At 38.1% G+C, this 25,296-nt stretch overlaps 1 protein-coding gene across 2 annotated transcripts in view; it reads left to right on the top strand.

Annotated features, from left to right (window-relative positions):
• The first annotated feature begins 11,635 nt into the window (after positions 1–11,635).
• Positions 11,636–25,296, top strand: part of Rasa1 (RAS p21 protein activator 1) — a 70,316-nt gene continuing 56,655 nt past the window's right edge. Inside the window, exons 1-2 of one of the 2 annotated variants that reach the window (XM_042690726.1) lie at positions 11,636–11,964; positions 12,010–12,234. In XM_042690726.1, the coding sequence (XP_042546660.1) occupies positions 11,720–11,964; positions 12,010–12,234 (470 nt within the window). In that variant the 5' untranslated portion in view covers positions 11,636–11,719. Of the gene's footprint in view, positions 12,235–25,296 lie in introns of both variants that reach the window. The other variant, XM_042690725.1, reaches the window with a different exon arrangement.

Genomic DNA, 25,296 nt, shown 5'->3' with positions numbered 1-25,296 from the left:
AAAATATTTGCTATTACCAAATTCAAAGCTTAAAACTTACAAACCTTAAAACTTACCAGTACTCTTTTTTAAAACTTGTAACAGAGCTAGAGGTGTAGTTTCATGGTCGAATACTTGCTTAATATACATGAGCAGTACACACACACACACACACACACACACACACACACACAGAAACAAAAGCAATAAAGAATGAAACAATGGATTAATTTTAAATGATTCTGGGGAACATAACTGCCTACTGTATAAAATGAACAAAAAATGTTAGCATTATATCAACTTGTCCTCAAAAGGAAAAAAAATCAAATTAAATGTAAAAATAATTTCTGGAAGCTGAGCATGGTGACCCTTATGCATAGTCCTATTCTAGAGGCACGAGGATAATTTGAGTCCAGGAAGAGTTTGATGGCAATGTAGGAAGACCCATTCATTAAAACATGCAATAGAGAATAAGAGATTATTTTTAGATGAAATGAAAATGAATCAGAGCCTTGTTCCTATAATAAATCTGGGAACTTTTATTCATGCAAGCTAAGCAATATAAATGAAATTTTATAGGTTAAAAAAAGTGTAAGGGAATTTATTCAACAAAGTATGTAACCCCTCCTCTTTCAAAGATTTTAGGTGAATGTTTCCTTGTGGTCTTATCATGATTGGTTTATTAGAATAAAAAACCTAACCAGACATATATAATCTAAGAACAAAGATTTTTTATAAGCACAATATTAGACATGGCCTAGTCAGAAGTCTCAGGAAATGAAAGCTTTAAAATACTTCAGGTCAAAACCATTTCAAATTAGGTTTTTCTTGTTTTTAATTGCAAAGGTGATGTACAGAGGGGTTAGGGTTACATTTTAAGGTGATGAATGAGTGCTTTTCTTTTTGAACAGTGCTACCCCCTCCCTCTCATGTTTAAGGACACATCTTTTTTTTTTTTTTTTTTTTGCCGGTTGTGGGGCTTGAACTCGGCCCGAGCACTTTCCCTGCGCTCTTCAGCTCAAGGTGAGTGCTCTACCGTTGGAGCCACAGCGCCACTTCCGGTTTTCTAGCGGTTTATTGGAGAAAAGAGTCTCATGGATGATCCTGCCCAGGCTGGCTTTGAACCATGATCCTCAGAGTTCAGCCTCCTGAGTAGCTAGGATACAGGCATGAGCTACCAGCACCCAGCTAAGGACACATCTTAAAAGACTATTATTTTATTTCAGGAAAACACATTTTAAACAAAACAGAGTATGTCCATAAGTCATAAATTTGTAGCTGACCAGCAAAATAATATTATCATATTTTTAATGTACTGTAGTTGTTTTGATTTTTAAAATAAAAAATCAAAATGCCTCTCTAGCTGAGTCTAAAAGTATAGAAACTTGATACATATCTTCAGCGCAAGATATAAAATTGTTTATACCAAGTAACAAGTTCAGAAGCCCTCATCAACTTTAATTTTTTTAGTAACCAAAGCAGAAATAGACAAGGAAAAACTGAAAATAAGGAAATAAAGAACAAAGAGCAAAAAACAGAAAAATAAAGAACAAAGAATTCCCAAAGACTAGTGACCTGTGCAATTACCATAATTCAAAACTCTCGAGGTTATAAAGTTCGTTTCCAACATAGTGTTTTGTACATATCATTGTTACAGTGGGTCAACTTGTATCCTTATTTAAGCATTTTATTGTTTAAAATACATTTTTTATTGTAAAAATAGTGTACAGAGGTTACTCATGTAAGGTAATGAGTACATTTCCTATCCAGCATTGTTACCTCCTCTTTTGTTTTTCCCCTACCATCCCTTCCCTCCCTACCTCCTCAACTCCTCCTCTCCCCCCAAACAAGTTATAAAGTTCATTTTCAACATAGTGTCTTGTACATCTCATTGTTACAATGGGTCAATCTGTATCCTTGTTTCAGCATTTTGTTTTTTCCCCTCCCCAAATTAGAAAAGTGATATAGAATATATTTTAAGGTAGAGATGATGATATATACTGATTAAATATAAGATGTAATGAAAACAGGAATCAAATGATATTATGACTGGGCTATACAATGAGAATGAAACTGTAGTGATAGTACATGTGGTAACTCTGAGGGCTTTGCTTTGGATATGAAATGCTCAAATGGAGATGCCAAGGTTTAGTTTAAGCTATGAGAACAGAATACAAATGTATGGTAAATACATAAATATAATTATGGTTTGGACATAAAGCATTCCCTCCACCTTAAGGCTCATGTGTTTGAAGCTTTGTACTCAAGATGGGAGAGCTCTTAAGAGTTTGTTAGATCATGAGGGTGCCAATTTCATCAATGGATTCCCCTTCCCTTCCCTAGGCAGATAAACTTACATACAAGCAAAAAGGGTACAGAAATTGAAAACAGTGACAACAGGGAATAAACCGAAAGAACAAAAGAAAAAAGAAATTACTGCAAACAGTAGCCTAAAAAAACTCATTTCCGTTTCTTGGAGTTCATTTTGAAAAGCATCATTTTATATGGTTATATGCACATAGCTATTGAGCTATTGAGATACTCTGTGAAGAATATCCTAGACATATTGTAGTTATTACAAATGAGGGAGACAGTGCAGCCTATGTTTCTTTGGGTCTGGCTTACTTCACTTAGTATAACTTTTTCCATGTCTTGCCATTTCCTTACGAATGGGGCAGTATCATTCTTTCTGATGGAAGCATAGAATCCCATTGTACATGTATACTACATTTTCTTGATCCATTTGTCCACGGAAGGGCATGTCAGTTTATCTGATTTGGGGAGGGGAAGGGGAAGCTCAGAAACAGTGTGACAGAGTGAACCAATTCAGCAGTGAAATCTATTAGACACTATGTTGTAAAAGAACTATAACTTCCGGGGGAAGGAAATGTGTGTGGGGGAACTGGAGAGAATGAGGGAGGGGATGGCACTGTTCAAAAGGAAATGTACTCATTACCTGACTCATGTAACTTTAACCCCTCTGTAAATCGCCTTTACAATAATTTTTTTTTAAAAGAAGGTAATGTTGAGGATACAGGCAGGTTTAGATTTTATTAATAGAAACTCACAATAAGGATCATAAATTATGTTTAATAGTAGGTTGGTCCCAACATATCTCTACTGCTGTTTAGTGTGTTAATACCAAGTAACAGTGAGAATGACAGCATGTCTAGGGAATCAGGAACAAGGTGTCCAAGGATATATAACCAGCCATTTGAAAGACGATAGAGGGAACCAGAAATTTTCTTGTGAGAAATTCTTCTTGCATGACTTATATGTTAGTTTCAAGTACTTTTTAAAAAAATTTTCCAGTCCTGGGGCTTGAACTCAGGGCCTGGACACTGTCCCTGAGCTTCTGTTGCTCAAGGCTAGCACCCTACCACTTGAGCCACAGTGCCACTTCTGGCTTCTTCTGTGTATGTGGTGCTAAGGAATCAAACCCAAAGCTTCGTGCTTTGAGACAAGCACTCTACCACTAAGCTACATTCCCAGCCTGCTTCAAGAAATTTTTTTTTTTTTTTTTTGGTCCGGTCATGGGGCCTGAACTCTGGACCTGGGCGCTGTCCCTCAGCTTTTCAGCTCAAGGCTAGTGCTCTACCACTTAAGCCACAGCGCCACTTCTGGCTTTTTTCTTTTTGCTTATGTGGTGCTGAGGAATCGAACCCAGGGCCTCATGCATGCAAGACAAGCGCTCTACCACTGAGCCACATTCCCAGCCCTCAACTATTTTTAATGTTCTATATTTACCATTTAGTAGCATTAACTAGGACCAATGTGTAGAAATGGTCAGAAGTATATTTCTAATTAACCAAGGAAATCACTTTCTAACATTTATAGCAAGTGCTGAATATTATGTATGTAACTTAACTTACATAAAATATTCAATTTCTCTTTCAAGTCAAAGACTTTCGGGAAAAGTCTTGCTTTAAGTAGGTGACCGCCTATGTCTTTTATAAGATAAAAATCTCAATGTTTATGCTTATACTTTTTTTCCAATTGTTTTTTTTTTTTTGTTCAGAGTTGGAGATAAGACGTAAAGCCTCCTTACAAACTAGGTAAGTACTCCACTACTGTACTCCATTCCATGCTCTCATCCTTAGATTTTTGTTTAGGTAATGGTCATCTTTATTCATCCATCTTTAACATCTGCCTATTTGCCTCTAGCTAGCTTTAAAACATTTCTGTAACTGTGTCCATATATTCCTTTTTGATGACAAATTCTCTGCTCTAGTAAAGATGGACACTTTATTCTTGACTATTGAAGAGAACCTTCATCTTGACTCTTTAACTTTATCTCCCTGCTTAGAAGATTTACTCTTTCTTCTTTTACAGTTACAGAGCTAACAGTGAAATTTAATATAAAGTCAAAGAAGTACTTTTACTCCAGGGAACCAACCAGCTGACTTTTCTAAATTAACATTACAGTCATTTATACTATTCATGTTAACAATTAAATACCCAATTTTACATTCTATTATTATGTTATTGTATTACAAGTTTATAGCTTATCCTCTGAAAAAGACATTTACCAATGGAAATAGATACAATTTATTGAGATCCTTTCTTGTTCTATTTCAAGTACTCAAAACCTCCTAAAGATAGTTGTAGCATCTGTCAGTATCCTACCCATATTCTCTTGTCATTCATCTTTGTAGCACTTGACTGTAAAAATCTATCTTTTGTTGACTATCAAAAAATATTCTCTTGACACAACATACATATCTTGAAAGTACAGAGGATTAATGAATACAAAAGAAGCCTTCAAAAAAGATAGTAAAGATCCAAATAACTCCTCCTAGCTACCTCATTAATTAAGCTATGTTTAATACATTCTTGTATAGATATCCTGTAAGAATGACCCAATTATTTTCCTTAGGGGTTGGATGACAAAATCTTTGTTTGCTTCCATTTCCTGTGTTACTTCCCATTTCTGCAATAAAGCTTGTTCTATTCACCTTCCAATGAAGAACTTACAATGCAATTCTAGTCTCAGTCCACTTCTAGCAAACTCCACCTAAACATTGTGTGTTGCTATCTATGCACATAACAGATACAAAAATGGAGACTCAGAGAAGTTAAGAAGCGTGTCCAGAGTTATAGAACTAGTTGTGGCAGGAGTGAGACTAAAAGACAATTTGTTGCAGTATCCCAAGGTTGGTGCAGATTTACAGCGTGTATATTATTACGCTGAAATGTTCTATGAACACTCGACAAAGATTCTTGTCAAGTGACTAGAGAAACTATAAAGATTCAAGTTAATATAATTTATATTAGTACATTAGTGTTGAATGTTTTAACTTCAATTTTGGGGAGTGCTGGCTATTGAACTCAGGATATCGTGCATGCAAATAAAGCAATAAATTTCATCCTTTTACCCCATATTTGTGTGGCTATGTGCTTAAATGTTTACCCTTCTCTCTCTAAAGTATGCACTCCATGACAGCAAAAAAATATAATCGATTTTGAGTCACCATTTTCCCACAGAACTTCATAAATATGAAAGCAGAGAAATAGTGGAAGGCATGAACAAGCAGGACTCATTAAGTAGGGAGAGTTGGAAAGTGGGATGGTGGTGGGATGGGGTAGAGTTAGAAAAGGAAGTGACTATATTGGGAGAAATAGAATAAAGCAGTGATGGAGCGCTTGAGTCATGAGAATGATATACTGACTGAAGGTGATAATAACATAGTCCCCATTCTTCAGACATGACCACAGGTGTGCCTTCTATTTCCCAAGAGTTGCTTCTGGATCCTAAACAATAAGACTTTTTACAGTCCCCTATGACACAAGACAATATAATGATTCAGTTTTCTTGTCCTGCTGAAATCACCAGAAGTCCTTGAAATAGGCCTTTATCATTTGAGGTAAATAATCAAACCTCTGGAACTCGAAAGAATAACAGATCCAAAAACTGAAAATAACAATAATATCATTTTTTTTCAAAGTTGTGAATGAGACAATGAGTGAGAATACACTTTGAAAACCTGAAAGTGTTTATAAAAGCATGGAAATCCTTTGGGGGAACATTAATGAAAATACTTTTAATCAAATTATTTCTCAAAAATATTTTAATAGTTACTTATAGATCCTTCACATTTTTGGTCAATGAGCTATTTTATATCCAGAACATAATTACTTTTGTTTCTATTATGTTTTCTAGCACAAAGTACATATTACTAAAATAACAGAAGCTGGACACTGGCAGCTCAGGCTTATAATCCTAGCTACTAGGAGACTGAGATCTGAGGAATGGGGTTCAAAATCAAATTGGACAGAGTCTGTGAGACTTTTGTCTCCAATTAATCACCAAAAAACCAGAAGTGAAGCTGTGGCTCAAGTGGTAGAGAACTAGACATGAGCAAAAAAGTTCTTGGACAGTGCCCAGGTTCTGAATTCAAGCCCTAGAACTGACACCCCTATCCCTCCCCCCCCCAAAAAGACAGAGAATGTGTTGGAATCAAGCAATAATTAATCTTCCACACCTTCTGGTCAGCACTGCTCTGAGACAAAACACCTTACAGAGAAAGAAGGAAAAGGAAGAGGCCACACCATGATTAACACTGCATAACCTCCTTAAGTTTTTGTGCTAAATATCCTATAGGAATAGATATAATTCAAGGGTAATAACCCTTGAATTGTAGTACAAATATTGAACAGTAAGAAGATTTTCATCCCAGAGATCTTCAGATCTGAATGTTGTAGGGAGTGTCACGGTCAAACCCGTACCACTTGGCAGTTAACTGTTCTGTGCATGCCACTTGGCCTCCATACAAGCACCAATGGCTCTTTACCTGAAGGTTTCTCCAGTGAAGAATCTGCTCAAATTGCATACACAGGACCCTATAGCATTTTTGTAAGAGAGAGGTTTAAATGACCAGCCCTCAACCTATGACAAATGAGAGCTGGTGACTAACACTGACATTTTTTTTTGTCTTTTAAGTGTGACAACTCTCAAAGTGAGTTCTGTCTCTCAAGTATGTTTGAACCCCAGTTTATTATATGGTATCCTATTCTAACATATTCTGTATTAGATACTGAAATTTCCCGAGAAAATTCTAAATAAATGTCTTATCACTCACTATTAGTCTTGGTGTTCATTCTGGTGAATTCTTAACTGAAATACCTAGCTTGCAAACTAATGGTAAGTCCATAGGGGGAAAAGGGACATAATACATTATAAACATTTCATAAAGCTAAATTCACAAAATTTAAAGGACTGAGTTTATGAAATAGTTTCATATCCCTTTTCTTTTCTTCCTCTCCTGCCTGCTGGAATTATCTTTTTCCTTTTGTAAAAAGAGTGGCAGGATATGGTACTAACATCAACATATCACTCATTTCGCTGTATTGCTAAATTCTAAACAATTTACCCCTCCATTTCTATTTAGTATTTGTAAGATTAAATCTGAAAATCATAACTATATGCTATAATATGACATTATATTTCAACTTAAAAGCATTAGGTAAAGAATGGAAAATAAAAAAGCTGTGTTAAAGATAACATGAGCAGTGGAAAAGTCTTCGTAAGAATATGTGAATGGAGAAATATAGTTAGAAACATCTTAGTTATTTTTAGTTCAATAAAAAGCTTTGGAAATACTTAGAGGCTTCCCCTATTTATCTATATCTCAAGTCAAGACCCGCTCAATTTGTTTCCTGTATAGTTGCTCTCGACTATAAAAGAATACTGCACATCTAATAGATGTGGAATTCAAGGGCTTCTTGAGTAGACCAAACAACATAACTTGAATTAGCACTCTGATGAATTCCTGAGATGAAATGTCCAGTGGAATAGTTAGATATTGAAAGTGATGTAGGTGATGTTTAAAATGTACTGACATAGAAGGGGAATGAAAGAAGAAAAGGAATATAGATAAGAGTCCTGCCTGCCCTGACTCTACCATTTCCCTCATCTTGAGATCATTCTACTTCCTTCTTCTTTTCTTCTGTTTTGAAATACTATATATAAAGGAGCCAAGGCACAGAAAGGAAAATATATAAATGGTGTTGGTTAGAGGAAAATAACAGTCTAGAAATAATGAATGGGGGAATTATTTTAGCAATGCAAAAGTAATTACATTTGCAAAATACAGATAAGCAAGTTATAAAGATAAACTTTTAAAGAGTGAAGACATACTTTTCTACCCTTCATTCTTCAAAAGGAGTATTTTTGAGCTTGCTAGTATAAACTTAACTATTTTCCTTTTAACAAAGTTTTCATATACTTTGATATCAGACTCTTCTTTTAACTTTCCATGATGTTTATAATTTTTTCTGACTTATTTAGTTATTATGCCACACACTGTAATCTCTGTAGAGTTATTTACTTTTTCATCATAATATTTAGCCTCCATCCCTTCAATGTTATTTTCAGAAAAGATCTTCCTCATTAGGAAGAGCAAAACACAAAATCCTCATCTGGAGGATTTGGTTATGAGGTCAATGAATACAGTGGCTATTAGGGTCAGAAAAAAGGCCTCTTTTCATAATGGTTTGGCCAACAAATCTTCCGACACTATATGTATAAACATGAACCCATACATGTAAAAAGCCAGAAAAACATGGTTTAGATTCTCAAACATAGCAGAAGCTCTTGATCATTTCTCCTTAGACCTTCCAAAGGAAACTATTTTTATGTTTTCTCTAAATCCTTAGAGGTTGTCTAAAATTACAGCATTATTATTGAGTCAGAATTACTTTTCCACATATTGGAGGTATCTAAATGACAAAATGTTTGGAATAACTAAGTTACACTCATATTTGGGCTGCTAGTAAAAGTATCAAATTTTATTTTCTTAAGTTTTTAGTTTCTTTTCATGTAGAAGACTTTGCCCCAAATTCTTATTGCTTATTCTTCATTAAATATTATATTTCAATATATATCTCAAGTAACTTTTCTAAAAGTGCAGATGTAATGGATTATCTTACTAAAACTATTTTGAATTTTCTCCTCTTTTTTATGTATATTTTTCTGCTTTTCAGTACTTTCCTGTTTAACAATATCTGTGAATTTAATTAAGACTGTTTACTTCCCTTTTGTTAACTGATGTTACATAAGATAGTACCTAACACCAATTGCTGCAGAATCACTGTAATGCCTCTCCCTAAATAGATATTTCATATTTATTTTAAAACTTGACTTGTGACACTTCAGGAAGTATATTTATGCTAGGAAATTCAGGGGAAAAAAGATACTGAAGCAAAACCTGAGGGAGAAATTAGCAGGAAAAAAAAAAAGGAGAACATGAGACTTAAAGTCAGCAGGAAGTCAAAGACAGTAGAACAGAATAAAGGTAAAAACAAAAATAAGAGCAGTTGAAACACTAAACTCTATGGGAAAAAATAATGGGTCAGTCAAGCCAAAAGATATTTGAGATTAAGGAAGTACACAAACTATTGTAAAAGTTTCAAATCTGCCCAATACTCTAAATATATAAAATATTTCAAATATAAAATATTTTAAAATACTTCATAAAATACATGGTAATCTTTGTTGATGAGAAGAGTAATACCCTTTTCTAAGGGTAAGCATAATCTAGGTAAGATATTGGTACTATTCGTTTATAAATAGATATAGTAATTCCTTTGAGTAGGTTGAAATTGATTTCCAGAGATGTACCTTGACATATTTCAGTTTTGCTGAAATTCCTGGTTTGACTATACTGTTAAGAATTCTCAACCCGTCTTCAAGGCTCTCAGTTTGGTACTGTTTAATCATCTTTATTGTCACTGACAAGGTAAATAGTGACTTGTGAACTTATAAAGGAAATCCCTTGCTTGCTCTTTGCTGTCTCTTTTAGTGACCTGTTCCCCTTTTCAGAGGTTACTTTAGCTCTTTGCCATCTTCAGTGTGTTTCTATGTTGGTTTGTTCATTCTAGCAGAGAAAATATTAAAATTAATAAACAGTGGGGGAATCCTTAGAAGAATTTATGAAAACAATGTATGAATTTCAAAGGGCAAATTACCAATATTTTAATTTCAAAGTGTAATGATTTGTCCACTTACATGGTTACATATACAGTGTTGGCTTGTGTCACTGAATTCCATATTTGTTTATTAAACCAATTTTGCCTGGAAAATATCTGGAAAAATTGCATGTTTACTGAACCATGTGCAGGTTTTTGTCATTCCCTAAACAATAGCACAATAATATAACTGTACATTTACATTTTATTAGGTACTATAATATAGATACACACAAATATGTATATGTGTATGTAAGCAACATATATATGGGCCTAAGATATGTTACACATATACATATATAAACTTAAGATAAACCATTTGGGACATTCTTGAGGTTTGTACATTTTGCAGGTGCTCTGTTCATTGATGGCATTCAATATCATAGATCTTGCCCTGAGTCTTTTGCACACAAATTAGGATAAAAATATTTGTGATTTCTATGACACCTCTCCTCACACTAAGCACTATCTAACAGACTCTGGATGGTAGGTAAATATATGTATGAGAGAGAAGGCTGGTCAAGAAATCAATCATACTATAGTGGTAGAAAGCAGAGGTCACAGAATAGCAAGAACACGAGTTGTACCATACTTCTCTATCCTTCCCTCAGGGCTCTCAGGATCTGGTTTTTCATTTTTTTTTTTTTTTTAGATAGTCTATTGTAGTCGTAGGGTGATTTGCATCAGACAAGGAAAATGAGATAGTAGCACAGGGCGTTTGCTGCAGGGTCCCCGCTCCCTAGTTTCAGAGCTTCAGGTTAAGGCCCTTTTTCCTACAAGTCATGGAAGCAGGAAATAGCTTGGGGCATCATCGCCTCCCTTCCTCCTCCTCTTCTTTCTTTCCTCTCTCCCTTGCTCCTTTCCTGTCCACCAACTGCCAACCCTCTACCATTCCCTTCCCTCCCGTCAGTCAAACAAAGCTCTGGCAGGGCGGCGCGCGCCACCGCACTGCCCAGACCACCGGGCACCCGCCTCCAGGCACTCAGCCCACTGGAACTACGAACGCGAACGCGCAACGCGCGCCCCCGTCGCTTCCTTCCTTCTCCGGTTCCCTTCCCGGCCCCGCCCCGGACGGGCACGCGCACGCGCCGAGGCTGGCCCCGCCCTCCTCCTCCTTCTCCTCCACCTCCTCCTCCTCCTCCTCCCCCGCCCTTCCTTCCCTCCGCCCTCTCCCCGGAGGGCCCCGCCCTCCTTTCTCTGTCGGGTTTCAGTCACTGGCGAGCTCCAGGTAGCAAGCCATTCAGTTTCCCCGCCACCCCGCCCCCCTGCCTGCTCCGCTCCCCACCCCTCCTGTCTCGGGCCGGGAGGAGGATGCAGCGGCGGCCGCGGCCCCAGCCCGGGCAGCGGCACCGGCGGTGGCTGCGGTGGGGGTGGCCGGAACTGGGGTGGTGAAGGAGCGGTGGCGGCGGCGGCTGGAGCGGCGGCGGCCGCCCGGGGCCCCTTTCCCTTCCTCTCCGGTGCAGCCAGGAAGTTTTCCGCGTCCGTGCATGTGCGTGTGCGAGTGTGCGTGTGCGTGTGCGAGGTGAGGCCGGGTGGCGTTGGTGCAGGCGCGGGGCTTTTTTGCCCCCTCGGCTTCCCGTAAGCCCGGGCGCTCGGGAGGCTGGGCCGCGGCCCGGCGAGGGGGCGCGGCGGCGGGCTCTCGCCTTTTGTTGTTGTTTCCCCCGCCCGAGGAGCCGCTGGGGGACGCGCCTGGGTGGGGCGGCTCGGAGCCCGGGCCTGGTGGCCCCCGGGGCTCCCGGGCGGGCTGGGGCGGCACAGCCCAGCGGGCTTCAACATGATGGCGGCCGAGGCCGGCGGTGAGGAAGGCGGCCCGGTGACGGCCGGGGCCGGAGGCGGCGCGGCCGCGGGCTCCGGCGCTTATCCGGCCGCGTGTCGGGCCAAGGTACCCACGGCCCTCCCCGTGGCCGCCGCCGCCGCCTATCCCGGGCTGGTGGAGGCCGGAGCCGGCGGGACTCTGGGCGTCGGAGCCGAGCTGGGGTCCGGGTTCCTGGGAGCCGGGTGTGCGGCGGGGACTCCGGGGGGCGCGGGGCTGACAGGGGGCGGCGCTGCCGCCGGCCCGGCCGCGGCCGCCGCGGGACCCAGTGGAGAGATGGCGCTGGCCCGGGGGACGCTGGCGCTGCCCGCCGAGACGCTGGGGCCGGGCGCCGGGTTCCCGCCTCTGCCGCCGCCTCCCCAGCTGCCCCCGCTGGGCGCGGGCCTGGGGACCGTGGATGAAGGTGACTCTCTGGATGGCCCGGAATACGAGGAGGAAGAGGTGGCCATCCCGCTGACCGCGCCTCCGACGAATCAGTAAGTCCGGACCGTGGGGCCGGGACGGGGGGGGGGGGGAAGTTGGGAAAGCAGTGTGTGTGTGTGTGGGGGGGGGGGGGGAATGAAGAAGTGAAGAACTACCGCGTTCTGCGAAGCTGTGATTTGTTGGAAGAAGTTTCGGAGCTTCAGGTTTTCCTGCGGTAGGGAGTTGATTGGATCGGGCATCTTCCCGACGGGCGGACTCCCTGGCGGCTGCCTGCACGCATTTGCTCCTCCGGGAGGATGGACAGTTGTTGGGGGTGGTGGTTGTTTACCTTTATGATGATTACTTTTTAGGCTAGGAAGCGTGGGGAAATGTGTATTCTAGTGAGCACCGGATATGGTTCTGTCCCCTCCCGCCGGGTGGGGGGTAGTCCCAGGGTGTAACCTGCGTGCGCACCCCGCCAGGACCGAGCGGTCCCGGGACCAGGCCGCGACGATCGGGAGCCAGAGGCATTTTTGTGTGAATCTGATCTGGAACACTCCTTGGCCCCCGCAGTGCTTCGCTTCTGTGGCACTGTCAATCCCAGCTTGTGTCTCCTGGAAAGCACAGTGCTTCAGGAAAAGTCTGGGTGAGAAGTGGGAGGAAAGTGCAGAGTTACAGGTGTCAGCTGTTTTGTGAGTTACTGTGAACCACTGTGTCTGAGACTCCTTCGCAGGATTCCTGTGTGTTGGTACTCAGGTAATGCTTTCATCTTGAGACCCTGTCCATACAGCATGGAAGCAAAACAAACATCAGTAACGTGCCCTTTCACCATATGATGGCTTTTGACAGTTTACCACAGTACATACAAGGACGAGTGACTCCACCCCATCCCTCCAAACGTTACAACCTCCCCTGTCCTTGTTTTCATAAGTGAACCTTAGGTGTGTGATTTGGTATGTGTACCTCGGTGAGAGGGAAGTGGTTAGTATGCAAAACATTTGATAAATAGTCCTTCACATCAGTCTTTATTCCAACAGCATCGGTGAATATTGCAACAAATATTGGTTCAGACATTAACAGTCACTCATGACAAATCTAAAAGTTTTTTAGTGGGATAAACATCTCTAGAGGACTTAGAAAGGACTTAAAGGAACATACTAAGACTAATCCACTTTTGACTTAAGGCTACATGTTTTGATATTTAAGGTGGAAAAAAGTCTTATGCCAGCCATTGGGCACAGATGTTTTTCTGTTTTTTATGTCATTTGACACAGCTTTTAACTTTTTGTTTGATTTTATTCCAATTTATGTCATGTCTATGCATTGCAAACTTTCCTGGTAAAGTTGTTGCTTGCCTTGAGGTAGTTTTGAGAAAATTAGTCAATTCCATATTTATCACATCCCAATATATGCTCAGTACTGTGACTATAATAAAATTGCAACTTTTAATACTAAAAGTATAATCTTCATAACTGAACTAACTTATATTTAGGGTAGGCGTATTTGGTGTGTTGTGGTTTTTAAATTGTTTCTAAACTTTTAAAGAGTATGTTAGGTTCACAGTAAAGTGGAGTGGAAAGTGGACTATTCCCACGAAAATTAATTACTTTGGACAAATTGTATTTATGAGAGGTCATAGGTGAATTTTCATCATTATTATATGAGAATTAAAAAAACTATGACTATATAAGAGTGGGTCATATTCTAAAAAGCCCTCTATTTCATATATCTTGTTATATATGTAAATGTACACACACATATTTTTTTTTTATACTGCTGTGGGTTGAACTCAGGGCCTTATACATGCTAGGCAAGTCTGTAAAATCAAGTCACATCCCCAGCTAAGTTTCTAATACAGTTATCACAGGTATGCAAACTGGTGCCTCCTACCCCTTAATAATCCTAGATCAGCTAAGCCACTGGAAAGAATGCAATGCATTGTCTAAGTATGCTAAGTGTAAAGTGATCTTAGAAAGGTCAGTTTTCCATCTATTAAAATGGGTACAACAATGATGCTACTTTATTTTTATAAAGATTTAAAGAGTGTTTTGAATTTTTTAATGCAGTACCTGACATGTAATAAATGCAACAAATATCTAGCCTCTGTCTCTCTGCCTCTCTCTGTCTCTCTCTGTCTCTCTCTGTCTCTCTCTGTCTCTCTCTCTCTCTCCCCCTCTCCCCCTCTCCCACTCTCTCCCCCTCTCTTCCCCTTCCCCCAATAACAACAATACAATTAGTCATTAAATTGCTTTGTAATTAATTTTGGTATAGAGACTTCCTTAAGTCATATATGTTACTGTATTTTATTTTTTTGTGGTTAGGCATCAATATATTACCCAGGCTGGATCCAAATTCATGGGCTCAAGTGATTCTCCTGCCTTAGTCTCTGTCCTGAGTAACTGTGATTTTAAGTGTAACACATGGATTTTAATTGCTATTTTAGAAAACGTTTTGAATTCTAAGCCAAGATTACTGTGAGTGCTTATGTTTACGTTTTTATTTTAAATTTGTTTGTTTATTATCTAATAGTAAGCTCAAACAAATTTTACTTTCAAACAGGAAAAGCCTTACCAACTTGTTTAAATAATGGCAATCTTTTTTAAAAACAATCGCAAAGATATTCTTTGACTAAATTAGCATTTGATTACTAATAACTGATAGTTACAATAATGAATAGCATGATAATAAGAAGGTGTAGGTCAAAAGATTGAGTGCACTTTTGTTAGATTAGGATTCCCTGGTCAGGGAGTTCATAGATCATTTGTTGGTCAGAAAAGTGTTAAGTGACAATATGTAGAATGATCAATGTATTGACACCATCAGAGTACCTTATTTTTCACTGTGCAAGGTAAATCATTAGTCTTCTGTTTGTAGCTAATACTTTTCATTAAGGCTGGAATAGTATATATAACTTTATTAAATTTTTTGAATATTTTGCTTTTTGAAACTTTCTAGAACAAAATTGAAAAATGAAAAAACTTCTCCCTGTATTTTTTTCTGCTGTAAAGGACTTTTTAATCTAAATTCTTCTCCCTGAGAGAGCAAAGGTTAAAGTAGTTTGCCACTGGTAGTCTATACTTTTTATGGTGTTCTTAGTTCTATTTTGTTTTCTCTTTTTTGTATAGCTTAAAAGTGGTAGTAAGGGACAGTTATTTCTTTGAATCTTAGATTGTATACAGAGATTTTGAACTTTTTCTGCAATCGCAAGAATCTTTTGGAGAAAATCCTGTGTGTGTGTGTGTGTGTGTGTGTGTGTGGGTGGGTGGGTGGGTGGGTGTATTTGGAACATCTGGAAATTTAGTTGCTATGTTTTAGAAATAGGAAAATGGCATATTTAAGAAGTCTTGAATTCTGCTGTCTCCTGGAAAATCATAGAGCTTGGTTTATATCTGGTGGCTCTTTCTGCTTGAGAGTAGATTGTTAGAGTTGAGCAATGGCTGCCACTTTAGGATAAGGTACTAAACTCTCTAGTTGGCATAATATACCCCAGGCTTTTATGTCAATATTATTTACTTGGCATTTGACCTGAACCTTATTGTGGCCCTAATATGTGTTGATGTCTAATCCTACAACTTGAAGGAAAAGAAAAACACTGTTTAATAGTATCATTCCTTTCCTAAAATAACTTTTAACAAATATTGCTGAAGGTTAATTTTAAGATATGTAGCTGTAGCATTCATTAACTATGTCATTGATTGCATTTGAAACAAGAGAGCAAACCATTTTCTAAGTAAAAATAGGAATGAGAATTTCAAAGATTAGTTAGGTTTTTATTATTACTATTTTTTAATTGTGAAAATACTGTACGGAGGAGTTACAATTACATGGGCAAGATAATGAGTACATTTCTTATCAAGCATTGTAGCCTCCTTTGTTTCCCCTTCCCATCCCTTCCCATCCTCCCCCCACCCCCCACCCAATCCTCCTCTCCCCTTACTAAAGTTGTAAAGTTGGTTTTCGACATAACGACTTGTACATCTCATTGTTGCAATGGATCCACCTGTATCCCTATTAAACGATTTGTTTTTCTTCCCCTTCCCCTCCACAAATTGTACTGATATCAAATACAGTGAAAGCAGGGATTATACTGTGGGGGAGGGACATACAAAGAAACATAGGTCCCATGGTTTCCCTTATTTGCAGTATCTAGTATATATCTGAGTCAAGCAGAAAAGGTCAGATAAGGTGATGTTAGGGAAATGAACCCTAAGATATGTATTCAGATGTTTTTTTCTTTCATGCACATTTATAAGATTATTTATAACACATTTATAAGATTATTTCTTTGTTGCTTTGTATGTCCCTCCCCCATAGTTAGGTATTTTTTAATACTACATTTATATAAGTAATTTATATAAGAAGTGGTTCAAGGGTGACAGCTATAAGTAAAATGCCTATTTCAAGAAGTGTCTCTTCTAGGGAAATTTTAGGTTTAGTAGAAGGAAGTTAGTGAACCAGTAACTTTGATTTAGGTAAATATTAAGGTGATTATTGAGTAAGTGTGATCAGGAGATTATTTGGGTGCTAAAAGAAGAAAATTTGTATGGTTAAGCAAATTTACAGAGGAAAATTAGTAGATATGTTTTTTTTTTCTGTTGCTTAAGTTTTTGACTAAGAGTTTATTAGTTTATTTGCCTTACTTATAACAGTTGAAAAAGAAGTGTAAGTTTTATGCCATACCTTTTGTTCCTAAGAGTGTTTTCTTATGCTTTATCAGGAGTGGAGAGAGGTTAAAGGCAGTAGTAGTAGTTTCTGAGCTACAGAGCCCAACCAAAGGCAAGAATTGGTCTGAATCATTGGTGAGCTACTTTGTAGGAGCTGTGCAGACAAGACTGACAGATGAACAGGTAAAGTGAAGCTGTAGATTAGAAGGAGTTCTTTTGTTCAAGGCTAGTGCTCTTCCACTTTGAGCCACAGCACCACTTCCATTGTTTGGGTGGTTGATTGGGGGTAAGAGCCTCATGGACTTTCCTGCCCAGGCTGGCTTTGAATGGCGATCCTCAGAGCTCAGCTTCTTGAGTAGCTAGTGTTACAGGCAAGAACAACCAGTGCCTGGCTAATCATTTACTTTTGATTTTGAAATTAGGATCAAACTTGGTGGATATTGTTGTACATGTTATCTTTTGTCCACAGTGTTTAAGAAGGCTTCTTAACCTCATTAAAGCTGGTGCCTCAGTTGGGATGGTTGGAAGAGCTGGTGGAGGATAGTTGAACGTTCCTTTCTCCTTCCCTTGTTGTAGAATCTCTGCTTGTAAAAAGCATTCGGAGAGGGTAAAGGGAGACTCTAAAAGAACAAGCCTCAGAGTGACAATACCAAGCCTTTGTTCCTATGTTTTAATAACTGAGTAAAAACTTAGAATGGGAGGAAAACCTAAGAGATTGAATAGTGGGAGATTCTTGATATCAGCAACATATCACGTGTATTACTCATTTACACAAAATATCAGATGCTGTTAGAATACTGGTGGTGAATAGTGGGTTGGGGGAGAAAAGGAAATTACTTGTGAGTTCCTTATTTAGGCCAAAAATGATAAATTGTCTCAAGAACCCTTACAGTATATTACTTTAAGTAACTATTAGTTTTAAATAAAAACATAATTCATATGCATATTGGCTGTGGTTCATTATTTGAATATATACGTATATGATAATTATGTTATCTTAAGTCACCTATGATATATTTAGGTTTTGGGTTAAGTTAAAAATAGTTGTTAGTAGATACAGTTTAATGACAACATCACCGTGTGTCTTACCGCATGTCAGCAGGATTTGGGTGTTATTGTAGACATGTTAGTGATTATATAATTGAATGGATAAAATAATGGACTTTAGGGGACAAAAAGTATAAAAATATACAGTATAGTTGAAAGTTGGGTGATTACTCAGAAATAAGCTGATAAGAATTAGTCTGCAATCAAGTATGATAGGTTTTTCAAACTCAGACTGTAGTTGCTAAAGAGTTAAAAAGAATAAAAGTAAATGAAAGTAATAGTGGAATTTCATACCACAATCTTAATAGGATTGTTGTAGTTGTTGTAGCATTGATGTTATTACACTCAAGATATTAGACATTTTTGCCAAGAGGGAACCTTCTTATGGCCCAGATACAGACAGGTGTAGAGGCTTGATGAACATAGCTGAACACAGGTAGTGTTAGAGTATCCCTATTCTCATAATTTATTTCAATTGATGTGTTTAGTCTATTGATATCTGGTGTAGTTAGATTAATAATTACTGTTTGTTAAGGTTTTATGTTTGATATTCTTTTTTTGTGTTAAAAAAATTTTTGCCTTCCGGGCTGGGATGTAGCTCAGTGGCAAAGCGCTTGCCTAGCAAGTGCAACGTCCTGGGTTCGATCCCCAGTACCAAAAAAGAAAAGACAAAAAAAAATTTTTTTTTGCCTTCCGATCCCCTCCTCTCATTTTTTTTGTGATTTTACTGAGCATTTTGTTACGTTATTATATTCTTCCACTTTTTTCTAGCATAACTGTTTTCCTTAGTTTTTCTCCTAGAGTTGTCAATACACATTTATTAGTTATCCAGGTGTATTTCAAATAAGATTCTGTATCATATATAGTTTTTTTCTGATTACCAAATATTTGTGATTCCTTTATTCTGTAATTCATTCTGCTTATGAATGCATGCATAAATGAGTAAATTGTTGCTATTATATTGAACAATTTATTACTTTTTATTGATAAGAAAAATAAAAGTTTTAATTTTCTTTTGCTTATTTTTTGTTCTTTATGTAGATCAGAACTTATACCTATATAATTTTCCTTTTCTCTGATAATAAACATATCTTCAAACACAGGACTACTGGCAACAGATCTTCTCTTCAATTTCCATTTGTAAGAGAATGTCTTTATTTGGCCTTCATGTTTGAAGGATAAGTTTCAGGTTGACATTTTTTCCTCTTTACATTTTGAATATTTTACTCCACTTTCCTTGCATAGTGTTTTGAGATATTGGGTGAAATTCTTTTTTCTTTCTTTCTTTTTTTGCCAGTCCTGGGGGCTTGAACTGAGGGCCAGGGCGCTGTCCCTGAGCTTCTTTTGCCACTTTGGCTTTTTCTGTGTATGTGGAACTGAAGAATCAAACCCAGGGCTTCATGCATGGTAGGCAAGCACTCTACAACTAAGCCAGATTCCCAGCTGCGTGGAATTTTTACAGTTGGTTCTCTATAGGTTTCTCTGTCTGTGACTTTCAAAATATTTATCTTTTGATTTTTATAAAACTTGAATATGATATGCTTAGATGTATTTATTTGGAAGGTAGAGAACATATTGCTTGTTGAGTTTTATGGCTCTGTAGTTTGGTATCTGGCATTCATTTGGGAAATTTTTCACTGTTTTCCATAGTTCTTGTTTTTCCTTTCACTTTCTGCATGTTATTCCTACTGTACAGTTCTGTTTTGTTTTGTTTTTCCTAAAAAACTGTTCAGTCTATTCTTTTAAGATTGGAAGTACTGTCGTTGCTGTTGTCACACCTTTAAGCTCAGATCATCTCCTCAGCTGTGTCTGTTTCACTCTCTCAAGACATTATTTTTGTTAGAGTCTTTTATGTCTAATATTTGTTTTGTTCTGCTACTGCCGCCGCCTCCTCCTCCTCCTCCTCCTCTTCTTTTTCTTCTTCTCTCCTTCTCCTCCTTCTCCTTCTCCTCCTTTCCTTCTCCTTTTCCGTCTTGGGGCCTGAACTCTGGGGCCTGGGCACTGTCCCTCAGCTCTTCAGCTCAAGATTAGTACTCTACCACTTGAGCCACAGTGCCACTTCCACTTTTTCTGCTTATGTGATGCTGAGGAATTGAACCCAGGGCCTCATGCATGCAAGGCAGTCACTCTAAACTAAGCCACATTCCCAGACCCTTGTTCTGTCTTTTCAAACTATACTTTTTGCCTTTTAGTATACCATGTAATTTTTGTTGACATACATGCGGTATCCTAGGTAAACAAAACTGTTGTAAATAGGCTAGTGGTAATGCAGTGTCAGGGTGAGTATTCTGTAGGTCTAAGTCTTTTAGTGAGCTTGTGAATTTCACCAGTTTTTGTCTTGCCTTCTGTTCATCTATCAGTTCACCTTAGATGAGACATTTAGTGTTTTCCTAACTACTGTAGGTTAGATTTTGGTAAATTGGAAAGGCAGGCCTGGTTAAGAGAACATAATCCTGGGACTGGGAAGGTGGCTCAGTGGTAGAAAGCCTGCCTTGCATGCATGAGGCCCTGGGTTTGATTCCTCAGCACCACATAAGCCAAAAGAAAAAAGCCGGAAGTGGTGCTGTGGCTTAAGTGGTAGAGCGCTAGCCTTGAGCTGAAGAGCTGAGGGACAGCGCCCAGGCCCAGAGTTCAGGTCCCACTAGCGGACCCCCTTCCCCCCCCCCCCCCCAAAAAAAAAAGAGAACAAATCTTCTGGCATATTTCAAGATTGTTCTTTTTTTAAATCTTCTTCTTACCACAGATATGAGGATTTTATCTGGTATTTGCTCTAGGAACATAGTAGAGCTCCTGGAGATAAAACCCTATAGTGGAACAAAGGGTGACCTAATTCAGCAGTTGATACTCGGGAGATAATATGTTGAAAATGAACTATATAACTTGTGGGGTTGGGAGGCTAGGAGGGAAAAAAACTGGGTGAAAATAAGGGGTGGCACTGTTTAAAAAGAAATGTACTCATTACCGGACCTGTGTAACTGTAACTCCTCTGTACATCCTTTACAGTAAAAATAAGAAAAACAAGCAAAAAAATGTAGTCTGGGTTCCTGTAGTGTTTTAAATTCAGTCTGTCTGTACTAAGTCTCCACAAGTGTTCTTCAGTTACTGCTAGAACTTCTCTACTGTGGCAGTGGTTCCCTAGGAAGTTTTTGCTTGTGCATTTCTGCTCTGGTAAATTGTGTTTTTTTTTCCCCCCCACCTGTTTTTATCTGTCTCTGAAGGCAGTGGTTTGCTTAAGACCTTACTACCTTACTTCTTTAAAGGATCTAAGTAAGAAAAGCTAGCCATTTTGAGTGTGTTTGGCTCTTTACCTTTTTTTTTTATTATTATTGTGAAAATACTGTATAGAGGGGTTACAATTACATGGGCAAGATAATGAGTACATTTCTTTCTTTTTTTGGGGGGGGGGGTTCAGTCGTGGGGCCTGAACTCTGGGCCTGGGCTCCCTCAGCTCTTCAGCTCAAGGCTAGCGCTCTACCACTTGAGCCACAGCGCCACTTCCGGCTTTTTTCTTCTTGCTTATGTGGTGCTGAGGAATCAAACCCGGGGGCTCAGGCATGCAAGACAAGCGCTCTACCACTGAGCCACCTTCCCAGCCCACACGAGTACATTTCTTATCAAGCATTGTAGCCTCCTTTGTTTCCCCTTCCTATCTCATCCTCCCCTCTTCTCCCCACCCAACCCTCCCCCCCCACCACCAAAGTTGTAAAGTTCGGTTTCGACTTATGACTTGTACTTGTATGTCTCATTGTTGCAATGGGCCACCCGTATCCCTATTTAAACGATTTGTTTTTTCCCTTCCCCTCCACAAATTATAACAACATCAAATACAGTGAAAGCAGGGGTTATACTGTGGGGGAGGGACATACAAAGCAACAAAGAAATAATCTTATAAATGTGTTAGAAACAATCGCATGAAAGAAAAAAAAAACATTTGAATACATATCTTAGGGTTCATTTCCCTAACATCAACTTATCTGACCTTTTCTGCTTGACTCACATATATACTAGTTATTGCAAAAAGGGAAACCATGGGACCTATGTTTCTTTGGGCCTGGCTTATTCACTTAATGTAACTTTTTCCAAGTCTTTCCATTTCCTAACAAATGGGGCAAAATGTAACAGTGAGCTTGGCTGGAGGCCTGATTCAAATGGTAGAGTGCTAGCAAGGATGCATTGGTGAGTTTCAACCTTCCTACATGCCAGACAAGAAACTAAAAGTGGCTTTAAGAAGTTGTAATCTATTTTTGAAATAGTTGAAAAGTCATCGATTTGTGGAAATTTGGAAGTCGTTAAGAGAACCATAGCTGGAAGTGATAAAGTAATGGGACTGGTTATTTTCAAAATAGCAAAGAAGATCAAAATTAATCATTTTTTATTCCAAATAATGAACATTTAACTATCTTATAAAATAGCCAGTTAGATCTCTTGTTTTTATTGCAGTGCATTTCAAAGTAACTGATGCCTCATTTTCACTCTTTGTTGATATACTTTAAATCTAGAAACAATAGATGTTTTATAAGAGGAAAACAGTTACAAACAAAAGGAATTTCTAGTAAGTTTAACATAAACATTTACATTTTATAAATTGTTTGTTAAAGCAATTGGTAATTCTTTTAACCTTTTTGACATAATTTGGGAGCATCTTCATTTTGGAAATTCAGTGTTTTTGCAAATCTAGAATGCATAAGAGTTCTAGAGTTTTAAATACACTAAATTACCTTTTGGTTTACCTGTACTTTTCCTGAAGTTAGTTGTTAACTATGGTCAGTATAGTAATAGCAGATAGCTAAGGTTCTGTCTTCCTGCTGCTTATAGAGAAAAAACCTATGGCTTAGTCTCTTGAAAACCTGTTTTTGGTTTTAATACTTCTAATCAATTATTATATTGAAAGAATTGTGCAAGTTCTTCATGATTCAGTGTTTCTTTTTGTGAAACATGGTAACGTTTTCCTTTTTTTAGTTTGCTTCTGTATTTTATAATTTTCAAAATACTAGTTATTTTTAGTTTTCCTTTTTTATTTTGTATGTCTTAAATGCAATATATTTTTAATATACATATAGTGAAACAATTATAGTCAAGTAAATTAACTTATTTATCATTTCACAGTTAGCTCTATGTGTGTAAGAGGATGAGCTAATAGTACTGAGAAAATAGGCACTTTGCCAATTTCCATGCTGTCCTTGAGCAAAGACCTTGCTAATTCTGTTTGTATCATTACAGTTCTTAGTTTATGTATTGCCTAAGTGAATACATATATGGTTCCTACAGCCATTTGACATGAAGGGTCTGATGATAGGTTCTTTTGATATGAATTATCACAGAATCAGAAGTATATAAATTACATAAATTAGGTGTATGAATCAGTGAATGATACGTTAACATACAGGAGCAGCAATGTCAAGTTTTGCTGTTATATTGTAATTTTTTTCTTTGGAAGAGAAGGTCTAATAGAGCAAAAACAGATCATTTGATTTAGAGAAAAAAGAAAAGTCTTTCTTAGCAGATAAACATTTCTACATTTTAATGACAGAATTTTTTTGGATAAAACCATGAATCAAATAGTTACTTTTGAAGTAAGCTGTTAAATTGTAACTATTGTGTTTAAACATGCTAATGCTAGAATTTGTTCATGAATAATACCTATATATCCTTAGCCTGGAAGCAAAGAAAGAAAAAATTATGAAGACAGTCTACTATTCAGATATTTTTGAAAAGAAGAAGTGATAGATATGATTAAAATTTATGTTATTTCATGAACATAGAAAGTGGAAAATGACAAAATATTGAGAAGTACAGAGAAGTAGAAAAACAGAAGTATGGATTCCCATCAGTCACATCTCTGACTTCAGTAGGCATGAGGCATTAGTTTTTTGTTTTGTTTTGTTTTGTTTTTGTCGGTTGTGGAGCTTGAACTCTGGGCCTGGTCACTGTCCCTCAGCTCTTCTGCTCAAGGCTAGAGCTTGAGTTACAGCGCCACTTCTGGTTTTCTGGTGGTTTATTGGAGATTAGAGTCTCATGGACTTTCGTGCCCGGGCTGGCTTTGAACTGTGATTCTCAGATCTCAGTAGCTAGGATTACAGGAATGAGCCTCTGGCACTTGGCAAGGCATCAGTTTTATAAAAGCAGAACAGATGAATCTGCTACTAGTGGCTCATGCCTGTAATCTAGCTACTCAGGAGTCTGAGATCTGAGGATTGTATTTTGAAACAAGACAGAACAGACAAATCTGATAAAGTCTTAACCTTCAACTAATCAGGAAAAAAGTCAGGAGGTATGGCTTAAGTGGTAGAGTATCAGCATTGAGCAAAAATGCTGAGCACAATGCTACAAAGCCCTGAGTAGTTAGCACACAAACACCAAACAGAAGAGATGAAACAGGTTTGGCTCAATGTCATTCATTGACTCAGCTGGTATAAATGACTGGAGTCTTAGGTGAGTGGGCTGAACATAGGTGAATTTGTAAAACATAGGTAGCATTGACCTGTATAAACGTTTGACAGTATGGGGAGTTAGTGGAACTGAATTGTAAAATAATGTATATATTAGATATATAATATGTATATATATATATATATATATATATCTTTTTTGTTTTGTTGGTTTTTTTTTTTTTTTTTTTTAGTTCCAGTCCTGGGGCTTGAACTCAAGGCATGAGCACTGTCCTTGAGCTTTAGTGCTCTACCACTTGAGTCACAGGTCCACTTCTGGCTATTGGGTTAGTTGATAGGAGATAAGAATTTCCTGGACTTTCCTGCTTGGGCTGACTTTGAACCAAGATCATCTGTTCTCCACAGTCTATAGGAATACAAATGTGAGTTACCACTGCATGGCTTAGCTCCAATATTTTTAAGCCTGAATGTTGAAATGAAGGTTTTTGCATAAAGACTTTTTATTTGGAATCACATTTTAAATCGTTTTTCATTATGTAATATATAACACATAGTATTATAACTATTCAGTTCAGTTCAGTCAATTTTAATGAGTGAATATACCAGTGTTCTAAAGAAACATGTCCTTTTGTGCCTGCTCTCCCATCTCACACTAGGCAAAAAATTCCAACTTATTCCATAGTTTATTTTTTACTTCTGTATACATAGAACATATTCAGAAATCTATTAAAATGAAGAGCATCTGTTCTTCATAATCACAATTCAGTAGAATGGAAGAAGGTACAAAATTGAAAGGATTTAAGATATACATCTATCACAAAACTCATTGTATAGAAAAGAAGGAGAAATCAGTATGAGAAAAAGTCTGAACAAAAGACAGGTATATCCAGAATACCTATTTCCATAACTAAAATGCCCATCATTTTCAGTTTATGATTATCATAAGATAGCTGTGTGTGTGCGCGTGTGCATGTGTCACATATACATGCGTGATTTATAGACATTTTCTGTTGCCTTGTGTTGCATGTGTTATGTA

The sequence above is a fragment of the Dipodomys spectabilis genome, unplaced genomic scaffold (genome assembly GCF_019054845.1).
Source record: "Dipodomys spectabilis isolate Male_0828 unplaced genomic scaffold, ASM1905484v1 ptg000140l, whole genome shotgun sequence".
NCBI lineage: Eukaryota > Metazoa > Chordata > Mammalia > Rodentia > Heteromyidae > Dipodomys > Dipodomys spectabilis.
Note: the sequence above shows the minus strand (reverse complement) of the source record. Positions and strands in the feature narration are given on the sequence as shown.